Source organism: Chiloscyllium plagiosum, unplaced genomic scaffold (genome assembly GCF_037043375.1).
Source record: "Chiloscyllium plagiosum isolate Xiang-an unplaced genomic scaffold, Cpla_swu_hap1 HiC_scaffold_1, whole genome shotgun sequence".
NCBI classification, from domain to species: Eukaryota; Metazoa; Chordata; class Chondrichthyes; order Orectolobiformes; family Hemiscylliidae; genus Chiloscyllium; species Chiloscyllium plagiosum.
Genome location: NW_028270139.1, coordinates 153291605 through 153309472, shown reverse-complemented (window position 1 = coordinate 153309472; position 17868 = coordinate 153291605). Strand labels below are relative to the sequence as shown.

The window sequence follows — 17868 nt, the reverse complement described above, 5'->3', positions numbered from 1 at the left end:
TTGAGACTTAAACATGAATATTTTAATTTGAAACTTTTTCTGAAAATAGAGTTAATGCAGTGGACACAATGGCAAATCTTCAGAAGGTTTTGTGTAAGTAAGAGCTTTGGACGAGTCCAACTTTGAGGTGATCAAACTCTCCATGAGACCAATCCTCATCAGAACTCAAAACTGAATTAACAAATTGTTGTTTGTTGTGTTGCCATGGTATTACCAGACCACTAGGGTCGCGCTCTCATTAGAGAAATAAGCAACTGGTGGTGATTTAACCTGAGGGCCAACAGACCTCAGGCAAAGGAAGAGGTTGAGAAGGAGAGACCTTCATGGTAACCACAAACTGGTGATGGGAATTGAACCCAGGTTGTTGGCATCACAGTAAACCAACAATCCAGCAAACTGAGCTAAAAGAAGCGGAAATGCTTTTCATAATTTGGAGAAAGTTGTTACAAATATTGGCAGTTTGAAATTTCATTAATCAGACATCATTTGAGAAACTGTGCATTTTCCACTATTTCTTGATAAGCCTTTCTATATTCCTCTATTGTCTCATCTACAGCATCAGCTGCTTTCCTTATTTCTTGAGCAAGTTCAGTCTTACTTCCTTTGTGAAGGTCCTTTGCATCTTTCACTAAATGATACATATCCCACACCAGGAGGAGTCCTGACAGAACTCCTGACACAGCTTTGGCGGCTCTTAAAGCATTTCTGGTCACATTTGAAGTCACAACAAGAACAGGATTCAAGCTTTTAGTGAGAGCCTGAGTTGCACCAATCGCTGAGCTTCTTGATATAGTTTCCTCTCTCATTCTAATTGATACTTCAATACTCTGCTGTACCCAACACAAGCTCTCTAACATGATTTTGTTGTCTTTTTCAAAGAGTTCTATGATTTCTTTCATCTTGTCAGTTTTTTTCTTTTGAATAACATGATCAGTAATAGACGCTCCAATGTTAGTGACACCACCAGCTGCACCCACCCCGAGTCCCACCCCAGTGAGAACTAAAGATGCACCAAAAGTAAAAGGAGAAGCAATTAATCCAGCAATGGCCAGAAGTCCTCCTACAATACTTGCAGACGTCCCAGTGACATTGGCAATGTTCACATCTCTCTTACACGTGTCGACACAATTGGCTATGTCACGTAGCTCCTTGCTGTAAGTTATCATTTGTGGAATATGTTTATCGAATTTGAGAAGAAAATCTTTTACATTGACATTCCCGTTCAGTGGATTATCTTCAGTCACTTTCCTGTAAGATTGAAAATATCAATTCTTTACTAATTTGGTTTGACACGTCTCAAAAACCTGTTGATGTAACACAAATAATCTGCATTCATGAAATGGTGCAGAAGACTAGGAGATCTGACTGTCCTATTCCTGCTCCAACGTTTTAAGATTCTATTACTGTCTACAACCGTGTAAAAGTCGAATTTTTTAGACTTTTTTTTAAAGCTGAAATTAGGAGGTTGACTGTCACACCAGTATTATTTTCGAGGGGATGAAATGCATGCTTAGTATGAGTCAAAACATAGACAAACAAGAGCTAGACCTCTATATACAATAATAAACAACAAAACGAAAAAGAATAATGGCCATTATTGAACATTTGTCTACAAAATAACTGCCTCCATTCTGCCTGCTATGGTAACATGGTACTGACGTACCACATTCCAGTTACAAGTACCATAAGGTGCATGTAGGTCTACGCATACTGTGTATACTCAAGTAACAGTTGAATTTTTTTGAGTACCTTTTAAGGTTAAACTTAGGGTCGACTATTACAGGGATACTACATTTGAGGGACTGAAACTCGTGCCAATCAAAATGCATGCCGTATTGTTAGCAGAAACCCATTGATGTCAAAACCAATAAAGGAGAAAACAAAACAAGAATTACAGTAATTCTGAAAACCTGACACGGAGGTTAATGTGGCAGACTGGAAAACCCGGCACAGAGTAGTATAGCCGGAGTGGAGCGCAAGAGGGCAGGCACGCTGACTCATAAATGTTGATCTGTAATTGTGTAGAAGTAGGGTCGACTTTTACATGAGATATATGGAACATTCTAGATTTTTTGACTAAATATAGGGGTCGAGTTTTACATGAGATTGACTTATCCTCGAGTATATATGGAATGTTCTTAAAGAAAGAACATAGAACATAGAACATTACAGCGCAGTACAGGCCCTTCAGCCCTCGATGTTGCATCGCCCTGTCATACTAATCTGAAGCCCATCCCACCTACACTATTCCATGTACATCCGTATGCCTGTCCAATGACGACTTAAATGCTCTTAAATTTGGCAAATCTACTACCGTTGCAGGCAAAGCATTCCATATCCTTACTACTCTCTGAGTAAAGAAACTACCTCTGACATCTGTCTTATACCTATCGCCCCTCACTTTAAAGTTGTGTCCCCTCGTGTTTGCCATCCCCATACTTGGAAAAAGGCTCTCCCTGTCCACCCTATCTAACCCTCTGATTATCTTGTACGTCTCTATTAAGTCACCTCTCAACCTTCTCTTTAGCGAGAACAGCCTCAAGGCCCTCAGCCTTTCCTCATAAGACATTCCCTCCATACCAAGCAACATCCTAGTAAATCTCCTCTGCACCCTTTCCAAAGCTTCCACATCCTTCTTATAATGCGGTGACCAGAACTGTACACAATACTCCAAGTGTGGCCGCACCAGAACTTTGTACAGCTGCAGCATAAGCTCCTGGTTCCGGAACTCAATTCCTCTATTAATAAAGGCCAAAACACTGTATGCCTTCTTAACAACCCTGTCAATCTGGGTGGCAACTTTCAGGGATCTGTGTACATGGACACCGAGATCTCTCTGCTCATCTGCACTCCCAAGAATTTTACCATTAGCCCAGTACTTTGCACTCCGATTACTCCGTCCAAAGTGTATCACCTCACACTTGTCCACATTAAACTCCATTTGCCACCTCTCAGCCCAGCTCTGCATCCTATCTATGTCTCTCTGCAATCTACTACATCCTTCATCACTATCCACAACTCCATCGATCTTAGTGTCGTCCGCAAATTTACTAACCCACCCTTCTAAGCCCTCATCCAGGTCATTCATAAAAATGACGAACAGCAGTGGACCCAACACCGACCTTTGCGGTACGCCGCTAGTAAGTGGACACCAAGATGAACATGTTCCATCAACTACAACCCTCTGTTTTCTTTCAGCAAGCCAATTACTGATCCAAACTGCTGTATCTCCCGCAATCCCATTCCTCCGCATTTTGTATAAAAGCCTACTGTGGAGAACCTTATCGAACGCGTTGCTGAAATCCATATACACCACATCAACCTGTTTACTTTCATCTACCTGTCTGGTCACTTTGTCAAAAAAGTCAATAAGATTCATTAGGCACGACCTACCCTTCACAAAACTGTGCTGACTGTCCCTGATCAGATTATTCTTTTCTAGATGGTTATAAATCCTATCTCTTACAACCTTTTCCAACACTTTACCAACAACTGAAGTGAGACTCACTGGTCTGTAATTACCAGGGTTGTCTCTACTACCCTTTTTGAACAAGGGAACCACATTTGCTATCCTCCAGTCCTCAGGCACTATTCCTGTAGACAATGATGATTTGAAGATCAATACCAAAGGCTCGGCAATCTCTTCCCTTGCTTCCCAGAGGATCCTAGGATAGATCCCATCTGGCCCAGGGGACTTGTCTATTTTCACACTCTGCAGTATTTCTAATACCTCTTCCTTGTGAACCTCAATCTCTTCTAGTCTAGATGCAAGTATCTCTGTATCTTCCTCACCAACATTTTCATTTTCTACAGTGAACACTGTCAAAAAATATTTATTTAGTGCTTCCCCTATCTCCTCTGACTCCACACACAACTTCCCACTATTATACTTGATTGGCCCTAATTTAACTCTCGTCATTCTTTTATTCCTGACATACTAATGGAAAGCCTTAGGGTTAACCCTGATCCTATCCGCCAACAACTTCTCATGTCTCCTCCTGGCTCCTCTGAGCTCTCTTTTTAGGTCTGTCCTGACTTCCTTGTAACCCTCAAGCGCTCTAACTGAGTTTTCACATTTTGTCCTAACATAAGCCGCCTTCTTCTTCTTGACCAGGGATTCCACTTCCTTAGTAAACCACGGCTCATGTGTTCTATATCTTCCTCCCTGCCCGACAGGTACATACTTATCTCGGACACACAGGAGCTTTTCCTTGAATAAGCTCCACATTTTTAATATGCTCATCCCCTGCAGTTTCCTTACCCATTCTATGCTTCTTAAATCTTTCCTAATTGCATCATAATTTCCCTTCCCCCAGCTGTAACTCTTGCTCGGTGGAGTACACCTATCCCTTTCCATCACTAAAGTAAACCTGACAGAATTGTGATCGCTGTCTCCAAAGTGCTCACCTACTTCCAAGTCTAACACCTGGCCAGGCTCGTTACCCAGTACTAAATCTAAAGTGGCTTCGCCCCTTGTAGGCCTGTCTACATACTGTGTCAGGAAGCCCTCCTGCACACACTGGACAAAAACTGACCCATCTATAGTACTCGTACTGTAGTGATCCCAGTCAATGTTTGGATAGTTGAAGTCCCCCATGACAACTACCCTGCCTCTCTCACTCCTATCGAGAATCATCTTTGCTATCCTTTCCTCTACATCTCTGGGACTATTCGGAGATATATAGAAAACTCCCAGCATGGTGACTTCTCCTTTCCTGTTTCTAACCTCAGCCCATACTACCTCAGTTAACGAGTCCCCAAACATCCTTTCTACAACTGTAATATTGTCCCTGATCAACAATGCTACACCTCCCCCTTTTTTATCATTTTCTCTGTTCTTACTGAAACATCTGAATCCCGGAACCTGCAACAGCCATTCCTGTCCCTGCTCTATCCATGTCTCCGTAATGGCCACAACATCGAAGTCCCAGGTACCAACCCACGCTGCCAGTTCACCCACTTTATTTCGGATGCTCCTCGCGTTGAAGTACACACACTTGCCAGTGTCAGTGTCAGATACTTGATTTTGGAACTCCCTACTCTCATCCTTGTCTGTACCTGTCCTACAAATTTGGTTCCCATCCCCCTGCTGTATTAGTTTAAATCCACCTTAATAGCTTTAGCGAATTCCCCCCCCCCCCCCCCCCAGGATATTGGTACCCCTCTGGTTTAGATGAAGACCATCCTGCTTGTAGAGACCCCACCTACTCCAGAAAGAGATCCAATTATCCAAAAACCCGAAACCCTCCCTCCTGCACCATCCCTGTAGCCATGTGTTCAACTCCTTTCTCTCCCTATTCCTCACCTCACTAGCACGTGGCCCGGGCAGCAAACCAGAGAAAACAACTCTGTTTGTCCTAGCTCAAGCTCCCTGAATTTCTGCCTCAAGTCCCCATCTCTCTTCCAACCTATTTCGTTGGTGCCAATGTGGACCATGACTTGGGGCTGCTCTCCCTCCCCCTGAAGGATCCCAAAAACACGATTAGAGACATCATGAGCCCTGGCATCTGGGAGGCAACACACCAACCGTGAGTCTCTCCTGTCCCCACAGAACCTCCTATCTGTCCCCCTAACTATCGAGTCCCCAATGACTACTGCTCTGCTCCTCTTCCCCCTTCCCTTCTGAGCAGCAGGTGCCCCACTGCTTTCCCCTGGTAAGTCATACCCCCACAACAGTATCCAAAACGGTATACATATTGTTGAGGGGAATGGCCACAGGGGATCCCTGCACTGCCTGCTGGTTCCCTTTCTGTCCCCTAACTGTCACCCATCTGTCTTTTTCTTTTATCTGGGGAGTGACTACCTCTCGGTAAGTCCTGTCAATAACCCCCTCTGCCTCCCGAATGATCCGAAGTTCATCCAACTTGAGCTCCAGTTCCCTAACGCAGTTTTCGAGGAGCTGGTGTTGGGTGCACTTCCCACAGATGTAGTGTGGTGACCCTGACTTCCCATATTCTGCAGGAGGAACATTCCACTGCCCTAAACTCCATTTCCATTGACCTTGACACTGTCAGTTAACCCTTTCAGGTAACTCACTTTGAAGACATTGGGAGTCAGCCATTATTCACTTCTCACTGAGCCTTTATCACATGATGTAAACTCTGATGTTGTGGCCACTACTTAGCCCAGTGCAGTTACTGTTGCTTAGACTTATACATTAATGTAGGTTATTAACACCATCTCCCTCCCTCTCTATGGCACCTTCCCATGAAAACTGCAGAAGGTGCAACACCTGCCCCTTCACCTCCTCCCTGCTCTCCATCCAAGGAGAGCATTTCACCTGTACCTCCTCCAATCTTGTGTATTGTATTCGCTACAATTCTACACAACAGCATTCCAACATCAAACTCTCTCAGTATATTTAACACCCCAACGAGACTCATCGTTTCACCAATTCTCAATCAGACAGGAAAACCCTTCCTGTTCTATTCTGGAGTGTATCTCGATGAGGGAATGAACACATTTTGTTGGAATGTCTCTGGATCTGGCAACAGACTCAATGCTCCCTCTTTGTAAATGAGGAGAAGTTATTGAAAGGATAGAACAGAGTGCGATAGAAAATGTGGAATGGCTTGAGAATGTGAGGAGAAATATTTGATCAGTTGCAGGTAAAGGCTGACAAGGAGTGGTCACACTCAGTGCTCACTTTCTACAAGGTACCTTCTACATGTTAGTCAGTATGTTAAACAAGACATGAATAAATCATTCACATTTCAGACCAATGCATTCATAGCACTGTTCCATGAATGTATACATACTTGGACATCTCAGTGTCTGAGCTGCTATCTGTTAAAAGAATTTAAACAAATGTTATTAATACCAGAGAAAATCATTCTTTCAGATATAGAACATCCTGCATCACAACCAAAGAGTTGAAGTGTTTGGTCAAATGTCTACTTCACAAAACGTTCGACAGAATTTAGTGTGCAAAAATGAGGCATTTTAGATCTTGGAGGTGATTTCCTCGAATTCCAGGATCATTAATTGCTGTTTTATATGCTGTTGTGTTGTTTTGGAAATTTGCAAAAGAAAGTCATAAAGGTGTACAGCACAGAAACAGACCATTCAGTCCAACTCATCCATTGTGACCAATCCAGTCCCACCTGCCAACACTAGGCCCATATCCCTCCAAAACCTTCCTATTCATATACCCATCCAGGTACATTTGAAATGTTACAATTTTACCAGCCTCCACCACTTCCTCTGGCAGCTCATTCCATACACGCACCACCCTCTGTGTGAAAATATTGCCCCTTCTGTCCCTTTTATATCTTTCCCCTCTCAACCTAAATCTATGCCCTCTAGTTCTGGACTCCCCCATCCCAGGGAAAAGACCTTGTCTATTTATCCTATCTATGCCCCTCATGATTTTTTAAACCTCTATAAGGTCACCCCTCAGCCTCCGATGCTCCAGGGAAAACAGTCCCAGTCTATTCAACCTCTCCCTACAGCTCAAATCCTCCAACCCTGGCAACATCCTTGTCTATCTTTTCTGAACTCTTTCAAGTTTCACAACATCTTTCTGATAGGAAGGAGATCACGCATTATTCCAACAGTGGCCTAACCAATGTCCTATACAGCTGCAGCATGACCTCCCAACTCCTATACTACATACTCTGACCAATAAAGGAAAGCATATCAAACTCCTTCCTCACTATCCTATCTATCTGTGACTCTACTTTCAAGGAACTATGAACCTGCACTCCAAGGTCTCTTGATTAAACATAAAAATATTAGCTGAAGTAGAAGATGGCACTGGGCAGGGTGACACTAGGCACACAGACACACAAGATGGCCCACTGAGCCATTAGTTGGCCACTTAATACATAAGATGGCTGCCTGACCACAATATGGAGAGAGACAACAGAGCAAACACAGGCACTGCCTGGGGCCACCAGAATCCAGCACAATGCACTCACAACCTAGTTGATTAGTTTAAGGCGGGTGGGGGAAAGAATACACATGAGTAATGCACACTGCCCGCTGAAGTGTCTGGGTCCAGCCAACACCTTTGATAGAAATGCTATCAGTTTGATATGGACTCAATACAGAGTGCTAATAGCCAGGGCTGCAGTAATCTTCTCAGGATAAGCAATTCATGCCCATTACTACAGCAATGGACTTCCGCACAGACATTGAAACTGACAGTGTCTGCACTGAAACTGAAAACGACCACATTGAAATTAACAAAGGTTGCACTGGAACTGACAATGACTGTATCAAAATTATCAACAATTCTGCGCTGATTGCCATAAGCAAACCATGATGCAAAGACAATAATCTCATTACTGACCCATTGTATCACAAGAGGTACAAGTATTTTGACATGTAGGCCAGGATGAGAGAAGAATCATAGCTGACCACTGTGCTATTGGCTACCCGGAGCTCCAGTATTTCCTTCTGCAATAAATATTGTCATTGATCCCTGACTCTGATGACAAGACTGGTGATTTTCCCCATAACAAAGCCACAAGTATTAAGTTAGCCTGGAGCAGTGTTTTGTCGGGGAATAAGACAATGCTATTTTCTGAGTCTAAGGATCAGATGAAGCAAAAATGGCCTTTAGTAGAGTGATATGCTCTTCTTGTCAGATGTGGGAGTTTAGGGAGAGTTTACGTGTTACTGATGATTATGTCTGCAGGAACTATCTTTGGTTGCGAATCCTATCAGATTGAATGGATCTGTTGGAGTGATAGTTAGAAGCTATGAAGAATTTACAAGAGCCTGGGGGTTGTAATGGATGGCAGTTATAGGAAGGGAGAAAAGCCCCAGATACAGTTACATAGATGGGTTAACTCCAGGAAAGATAGAGGGGTAGGCAGGTAGCGTAGGAGTCTTCTGTGGATATCCCCATTCAAAACAGGATTGCTGTTTTGGAAAATGTAGGGGGTGATAGACTTTCAGGTGAATGTAGCACAAACAGCCAAGTTTCTGGTATCAAGATAGGCTCTAATGTAATGAGGGATATGTTGGGTTCTGAGTGATTGATTGTGATAGGGGACTTTCTAATCAGAGGTACAGATAGACGTTTCTGCAGCCAACAGCAAAACATCAGAATGGTGTGTTGCCTCCCTGGTGCCAGGATCAAGGATGTCTCTGAGAGGGTGCAGAATGTTCTCAAAGGGGAGAGTAGATGTTGGAACCAAAGATATAGGAAGGGAAAAGGATCAGATTCCGAAGGGAGGACATGGAGAGTTAGGCAGGAATTAAAAAGGAGGTCCTTGAGGGTAGTAATATCTGGATTACTCCTGGTGCAATGAGCTAGTGAGGGTAGGAGTTGAAGGATAGAGCAGATGAATGCATGGCTGAGGAGCTGGTGTATGGGAGAAGGCTTCACATGTTTGGATCATTAGAATCTCTTCTGAGGTAGACATGACCTGTACAAGAAGGATGGATTGCAATCGAATTGGAAGGGGACTAATTTACTGGCAGGAAGATTGACTAGAGCTGCTCAGGAGGATTTAAACTAGTAAGGTGCAGGGGTGGGACCCAGGGAGACAGTGAGGAAAGAAATCAATCTGAGACTGATGCAGTTGGAAAAGGAGAAAGTCAAACAGTTAGGGCAGGTAGGGACAAAGCAGAGAACAAGGTAGGACTGACAAATTAAACTGCATTCATTTCAATGCAAGAGGCCTAACAGGGAAGGCAGATGAACTCAGCGCATGGTTGGGAACATGGGACTGGGATATCATAGAAATTACAGTGGCTCAGGGATGGACAGGACTAACAGCTTAATGTTCCAGGATACAAATGCTACATGAAGGATAGAAAGGCGGGGGGCAAGAGGGGAGGGGGAGTAGTGTTTTTGATAAGGGATAGCGTTACTGTTGTACTCAGGGAGGGTAAGTCCAGGGAAGTTGTTTGGGTGGAACTGAGAAATAAGAAAGGGGTGATCACCTCATTGGGACTGTATTTTAGACTCCCTAAGAAACAAATTTATCAGGAAATTTCAGTTATCTGTAAGAATAATAGGATGATTATGGTAGGAGATTTTAGCTTTCCAAACATAGACTGGGATTTAAGGGTTTAGTTGGAGAGGAATTTGTTCAGTGTGTCCAAGAAAAATTTCTGATTCAAAACTTGACCTACTCTTGCAAATAAGGCAGGGCAGGTGACTGAGGTGTCAGTGGGGGAGCACTTTGGGGCCAGCGAACATAATTCTACTAGTTTTAAGATAGTGATGGAAAAGGATAGACCGGATCTAAAAGTTGAAGTTCTAAATTGGAGGAAGGCCAATTTTGACGGTATTAAGCAAGAATTTTCAAAAGCTGAATGGGGGCAGATGTTCGCAGGTAAAGGGACGGCTGGAAAATGGGAAGTCTCCAAAAATGAGATAACAAGAATCCAGAGACAATATATTCCTGTTAGGGTAAAAGGAAAGGCTGGTAGATATAGGGATTGCTGGATGACTAAAGAAATTAAGGGTTTGGTTCAGAAAAAGAAGGCAGTACATGTAAGGCCGTACAGGATAGATCAAGTGAATCCTTAGAAGAGTATTAAGGAAGTAGGAGTATATTTAAAAGGGAAATCAGGAGGGAAAAAAGGGGACATGAGATAGCTTTGGCAAACAGAGTTAAGGAGAATCCAAAGAGTTTTGAAATGAATTAAAGTAGATAAATCCCCAGGACCTGATCAAATATAACCTAGAGCTCTGTGGGAAGCTAGAGAAGTGATTGCTGGGCCTCTTGCTGAGATATTTGTATCATTGATAGTCACAGGTGAGGTGCCAGAAGGCTGGAGGTTGGCAAACATGGTGCCACTATTCTAGAAAGGTGGTAAGGACAAGCCAGGGAACTATAGACTGGTGAGCCTGATGTTGGTGGTGGGGAAGTTGTTGGAGGGAATCCTGAGGGACAGGACTTACACATATTTGGAAAAGCAAGGGAGAGTCAACATGGCTTTGTGCATGGGAAATCATGTCTCACAAACTTGATTGAGCTTTTTGCAGAAGTAACAAAGAGGATTGATGAGGGCAGAGCAGTAGATGTGATCTATGTGGCCTTCAGTTTGGCCTTTGATAAGATTCCCCATGGGAATCGACAAGGTTCCCCATGGGAGTCTAGTTAGCAAGGTTAGATCTCATGGAATACAGGGAGAACTAGCCATTTGGATACAGAACTGGCTCAAAGGTAGAAGACAGAGGGTGGTGGTGGAGGGTTGTTTTTCAGACTGGAGGCCTGTGAGCAGTGGAGTGCCACAAGGATCAGTGCTGTGTCCATTACTTTTCATCATTTAGAAATAATTTGGACATGAACATAGGAGGTATAGTTAGTAAGTTTGCAGATGACACCAAAATTGGAGGTGTAGTGGACAGTGAAGAAACTTACTTCAGATTACAATGGGATCCTGATCAGATGAGCCAATAGCCTAAGGAGTGGCAGATGAAGTTTAATTCAGATAAATGCAAGGTGCTGCATTTTGGGAAAGCAAATCTTAGCAGGACTTGTACACTTAATAGTAAGGTCCTAGGGAGTGTTGCTGAACAAAGAGACCTTGGAGTGCAGGCTCTTAGCTCCTTGAAGGTAGAGTCGCAGGTACATAGGATGGAGAAGAAGGCATTTAGTATACATTCGTTTATTGATCAGAGTGTTGAGTACAGGAGTTGGGAGGTCATGTTGTGGCTGTACAGAACGTTGGTAGGCCACTTTTGGAATTTTGCATGCATTTGTGGTCTCCTTCCTATCAGAAGGATGTTGAGAAACTTGAAAGGCTCCAGAAAAGATTTACAAGGGTGTTACCAGGGTTGGAGGATTTGAGCGATAGGGAGAGGTTGAATAGGCTGTGGCTGTTTTCCCTGGAGCGTCAGAGGATGAGGTTTATAAAATCACGAGGGACATAGATAGGATAAATAGACAAGTTCTTGTCCCTGGGTTGGGGGAGTCCAGAACTAGAGGGCATAGGTTTAGGGTGAGAGGGGAAGATTAAAAAGAGATCTAAGTGGCAACCTTTCCACGCAGAGGGTGGTGCATGTATGGAATGAGCTGCCAGAGAAAGTGGTGGAGACTGATACAATTGTAAGTTTCAAAAGGCATCTGGATGGGTACATGAATAGGAAGGGTTTAGAGGGATATGGGCTGGGTGCTGGCAAGTGGGACAAGATTAGGTTAGGACATCTGCTCGGCATGGACGAGTTGGACCGAAGGGTCTGTTTCCATTCTGTACATCTCCGTGACTCTCTTACTCTAACTGACCAACTGCCAAACTTGCCCCAATTAATTTTGCCCAAACATCCACCCCATCACCAACAATTTCCTGGTGACTTTTCCACAGTGATATGTTAACCAATCAGCTTTGATTTGTTGACACCCTGGAGCAGTTTCTCCTAGAATGTAAAAAGTAAATAATGGTGAGAACTGTTCTCATTTACCTGTTACACACAAGTGAATTTGTCAAAAAACAACCCACAACAAAGCTTAAGGTTTGGCAGGACAGCTTGCTAAGTGCAGTGTCCAACCTGTGGCATGTGCCAAGTCTAATCCCTGGTATGGAGGGTCTGTCTGATGAGCAAAGCTTAAACAGTTTGGGAGTGTACTTACTGGGAGAGATAATTTTGTTGAAACATGTCGGATTTTTAATGGAGTGGAATGGGACAGTTGTGGGAGATGTGACAGCTTAAGCTGGTGTGCTTGTGGATGGAGACAAGACTCCAGGATGTTGTGTAGTTGATGGCAGGGACATTGGTGTCACTAAGTGAAACAGATTGTAAAGCAAGACTTCAAGGCAGCGACCATTATTGTCAATACCATATGCTTTGGGGAACAGAGGGTTAAGCAAATGAGAACATGGCTTTGTAAAACGGCTTCAGATTTCCAAGGCATTAGGATTTGTTCTGGAGTAAATGGTATCTGTACAAGCTGGGTATGCTCATACCAGGAATCATCCGCGTGAAACAAAAACAGGAATTGCTGGAAAACTTCAGCAGGTTTGGCAGAATCTGTGGAGAGAAAACAGTGTTAATGCTTCAGATCTAGTGATTCTTCTCCAGAACAGGACCGAAAATGTTATTTTTTCTCTCCACAGATGCTGCCTGACCTGCTGGGTTTTTCCAATAATTTCTGGGGTTTTTTCTGATTTCCAGTTTCTGCAGTTCTTTCGATCATCCTCATGAACGTTCTCTGTGCTGCCTCCAATGAAATGATATCTTTCCTTAAATAAGGCGACCAAACCTGCTCACCAGCACCTTGTACAGTGACAGTCAGATTTCCCTGCTCTTATACTCCAACCCTCTTGAAATGAGGGCCAACATTCCATTAGCCGTCCTGATGACCTGCTGTACCTGTGTGATAGCTTTCTGTGTCTTGTGCAGAAATCCCCCCCCCCCCTCCAATCCCTTTGTGTTACAGCTTTCTGCAGTTTCTCTCTGTTTACATAGTATTCCGTTCTTTTGTTCTCCCTTCCAAAATAAATAGATTCCCTATTTGCCCACATTGTACTCCATTTGCTGATGACAATGAACTGCTGCCCTAACATTTGCCCAAGACTTGGACAAGTCATAGCTACTCAAAATATTAACCTTGTTTCTCCACATACACTAACTCTCCTGCTGGGTTTCTCCTTTAATAGAATCCCTACAGTGTGGAAGTACACAATTTCGCCCATCGATTCCACACTGATCACTTGAAGAGCATGTCACCCAAGCCCACTGTAACCTCACTTTTCCCATTGACTGACCCACATATCTTTGGACTGTGAGAGGAAAGCAGAGCACCAACAGGAAACCCACACAGACACGGGGAGAACGTATAAACTCCACACAGTCATCTGAAGGTGGCATTGAATCTGGGTCCCTGGCACCATGAGGCAGCAGTGCTCACCACCGTGCCATCTTTCATGACAAGAGAGATAAAATCTTTAAACTATTTCATGTTACCTTATGTCATCAGCCTTTCCATTGCAGGAGTGTAATCCTCCATCTGCAACATTCACACCGTGACTTCTAACTGACTAATAAAAATCAAATGTTCCAGAGTCATATAGTGACAAAGTCATAAAGTCACAGAGTATGAAACTGACCCTTCGGTCCAACACATCCATGCTGACCAGGTATCCTAAATAATCTCATCCCATTTGCCAGCATTTGGTCCATATCCTCTCTAAACCCTTCCTATTCAAAGAAACATCCAGATGCCTTTTAAATGTTATCACTGTACCATCCTCCACCAGTGGCAGCTCATTCCATACACACACCACCATCTGTATAAAAAAGTTGCGGTTCAGGTCCCTTTTAAATCTTTCCCTTCTCACCTTAAACCTATGCCTTCTAACTTTGGGCTGCTTTCCTGGGGAAAAGACTTTGGCTATTCACCCTAAACATGCCTGTCATGATTAAGAGATCTCTATAACTTCATCCCTCAGCCTCCGACCCTCCAGGCAAAAAATAGCCCCAGCCTACTCAGCCTCTCTCACTAACTCAACCCTCCAGTCCCAGCAATATCCTAACAAATCTTTTCTGTACCCTCTCAAATTTAACAACGCCCTTCCTATAGAAGGATGACCAGAACTGAATGAAATATTCCAAAAGAGGTCTCACCAATATCCTGTACAGCTGGAACATTACACCCCAACTCCTATACTCAATGTTCTGACCAACGAAGTTACATTTGAACAATATGGTACAAGTCAAAATATTAAACTAAATGCTTGTTTAATGATGCACATATAGAGAAAAAATGTCATATAATTAAAAATGGGGGAATTCGGGCAAATAGCTACAAATTCAATAAAACTTTAAATATCCACTGCACGACAATTTTCTTTGTTAATTTACCTCAATTCATTGATGATTCTAACTGAATGGAGTTTTAGAACCAGATCATAAGCACAAACTATCTTTTCCCCACTGATAACTTGTACTTACCAGTTCTGAGACAATGATGGTAGATTCACAGTCAGCCGGACTTGATCAAGAGCAAACTTCTCAGAGCAAGGGAGTTGAGAATCCCATTTATATACTCGCAGACTCTGTGAAACTGAAACCCCAGTTTGTAAGGAAAGACTAAAACAAGCTGCCAAAAGAAGTTACAACATGAAAACTCTGATAAAATGTCTGGAAAGTGCTTGACTTAGATTGTTTTAGTTGGCAATGAATACACCTCCAGGATACTGTCCAGGCAACCCCCTTGGTCTTTGCAGTAATGTTGGCTGCAGTGGGACTGCACCCAAATCCTGACACAGCTGACTCCTTTGGAATTGCCAGGGAAATTGAAAATTCCAATGGGGAATTCCACTGGGGAATTCCCCAGCACATAGAATCCTGTGGACAAGCTGCTTAAAGTTCTAGGTTTCAGATATTTAATAGTTTAAATCGATGATTCGGGCAAATCGATGATTCACCTGGAGAAGGTGAGAGGATTAAATATCCACTCTATTGCCAGAGTAATCTCACAGTCGAAGAGCCCTGTTACAATCCACCAACTGTGCCATTCAGCTCCCTGCCTGTCCCGACACACTGCACCTCTGTAACCCACACTTACTCTTCCCTAATACCCCACCCAGACCTTTCACTGACCCCTCTCAATCCGACTCGCTTTCCACCACGAGAGGTAACATTCACATCCCACAGCCCAACTCACCCTGCTGCCTGACCTAAGCCTATAATTCTAATGTATACAGTGATGGGTCACAAATGCCATCCATGTGCTCTTAGTCAGATTTCTCCCTCCTCATCATCAGTGGTTAGCACTGCTGCTTTGTACTACCCTCAGGTGACTGTCTGTGTAGATTTTGCACGTTCTCCTTGTGTTTGTGTGGGTTTTCTCTGGGTGGTCCAGAATCCCCCCGCAATCCAAAGATGTGCAGATTGGATGGATTGGCCATGCTAAATTGTCATTAGTGTCCAGGGGTATGTAAGTTAGGTGGATTAGCAATGGGAAATAGAGTGCTACAGGGATCGGATAGGGTGTTAGTCTGGGTGGCCTACTTCCATGCCGTAGGGATTCTACGACTCTTGTGATACTTGGGGCACAGTAATCTCTCACATGGGTTTATAGAGCTAAGTTTAGATCAGTGTGGTGCTGGAAAAGCACAGCAGGTCAGGCAGCATCCGAGAAGCAGGGAAATCAACATTACGGGCGAAAACCCTTCATCAGGAATAGCTATGCCTGATGAAGGGCTTTTGCCCGAATCGTCGATTTTCCCGCTCCTCGGATGCTGCTGACTTGCTGTGCTTTTCCAGCACCACTCTGCTCTAAACTCTGGTTTCCAGCATTAGCAGTCCTCACTTTTGCCTTATAGAGCTAAATGCCAAGTGCTGGCAAAAGAGAATAGATTAATTTAGGTTATCTGGTCGGCATGATTAATTTAGGATAATCTGGTTGGCATGGACGGGTTGGACTGAAGGGTCTGTGCCATGCTGTACATCTCTGACAGGTGTTGGGAGGTCATGCTGTGGCCGTACAGGATATTGGTTGGGCTCCAATTGAAGCATTGCGTACAATTCTGGAATCTCTCTTATAAGAAGGATGTTGTGAACCTTGAAAGGGTTCAGAAAAGATTTACAAGGATATTGCCAGGAATGGAGGGTTTGAGCTACAGGGAGAGGCTGAACAGGCTGGGGCTGTTTTCCCTGGGGAGTCGGAGACCGAGAGGTGAGAGGTTTATAAAATCATGAGGGGCATTGATGCATTCATCCACGCAGATGCCTTTTAAATGCTGTAATTGTACCAGCCTCCAACGTTTCCTCTGGCAGCTCATTCCAAACATGCACCACCCTCTGCATGAATAAGTTGCCTCTTAGGTCCCTTTCCCTTCTCACCTTAAACCTATGCCCTCTAGTTCTGGACTCCCCCATCCCAGGGAAAAGACCTTGTCTATTTATCCTATCCATGCCCCTCATGATTTTATAAACCTCCAGAAGGCCACCCCTCAGCCTCTAACACCTTAGAGAAAATAGCCCCAGCTGTTCAGCCTCTCCCTACAGCTCAAATCCTCTTGTCCAGGCAATGTCCTTGTTAAATCTTTTGTGCACCCTATCGAGTTTAACAGCATCTTTCCTCTGGATAGGCAATCAGCATTGATGCAGTATTCCAAAAGAGGTCTCACTATCCCATGCACGGCCACAACATGATGTCCCAACTCCTATCCTCAATGTTTTGATCAATGCAGTTGCATTTGAATAACGCAGTTAAAGTCAAAATATTAAACTGAGTAGTTGTTTAATGATAAACATGCAGAGAATAAAATGTCAGATTAATGAAACCAGAGGAATTGGGGTGAATGGCTGCAACTTCAATAACATTTTAAAGATGACTATAAATATTCATTGCACTAAAGTTATGATTTTTCTTTCTTCAATTCATTTCAACTCACTGTTAATTGGAATTGAATGATGTTTTAGAGCCAGATGATAAGCACAAACTACGGGTATCCTTTCCCCACTGATAATTTGTACTTACCGGCTCTGAGACAATGATGATGGATTCAGGGTCAGCTGCGCTTGATCAAGAGCAGGCTTCTCTGTAACAAAGGAATGGAGAATCCCATTTATATACTCGCAGACTCTGTGAAACCGAAACCCCAGGTTTGTAAGGAAAGCATAAAAAACAGAATAAGTTGCCAAATCAAGATGCAGTCTATAAAGTTTCACAATACACCACTTTCAGATGTCAGGAAGAGTTAGCATTTGAAAGGGCGGTGTAACCACAGTTCTCAAGAGGACTTTATTGTCTGGACAGTGCATGACTTAGATTGTTTTAGTTGGCAATGAATGTATATCCAGGATACTGTCCAGGTAACCCCATTGGTCTTTGCAGTAATGTCGGCCGCAGTGGGACTGCACCCAAATCCTGACACAGCTGACTCCTTTGGAATTGTCAGAGAAATTGAAGATTCCAATCGGGAATTCCTCGGCGCATAGAATCCCGAGGACAA

At 43.5% G+C, this 17868-nt stretch overlaps 1 protein-coding gene across 2 annotated transcripts; it reads right to left on the bottom strand.

Annotated features, from left to right (window-relative positions):
- On the bottom strand, nucleotides 1–17447 carry LOC122555212 (apolipoprotein L3-like). 2 transcript variants are annotated; one of them, XM_087995898.1, is made up of 5 exons: nucleotides 17394–17447; nucleotides 14858–14969; nucleotides 12871–12934; nucleotides 6759–6786; nucleotides 1–1248 (listed from the first exon to the last, which is right to left on the bottom strand). In XM_087995898.1, the coding sequence occupies exons 3-5, from the start codon at nucleotides 12878–12880 to the stop codon at nucleotides 483–485; spliced, it is 804 nt and encodes a 267-aa protein (XP_087852024.1). In that variant the 5' UTR covers nucleotides 12881–12934; nucleotides 14858–14969; nucleotides 17394–17447; the 3' UTR covers nucleotides 1–482. The 2 variants fall into 2 exon arrangements, with proteins under 2 accessions (XP_087852024.1, XP_043556928.2); XM_043700993.2 differs by lacking the exon at nucleotides 12871–12934.
- Nucleotides 17448–17868: the final 421 nt, after the last annotated feature.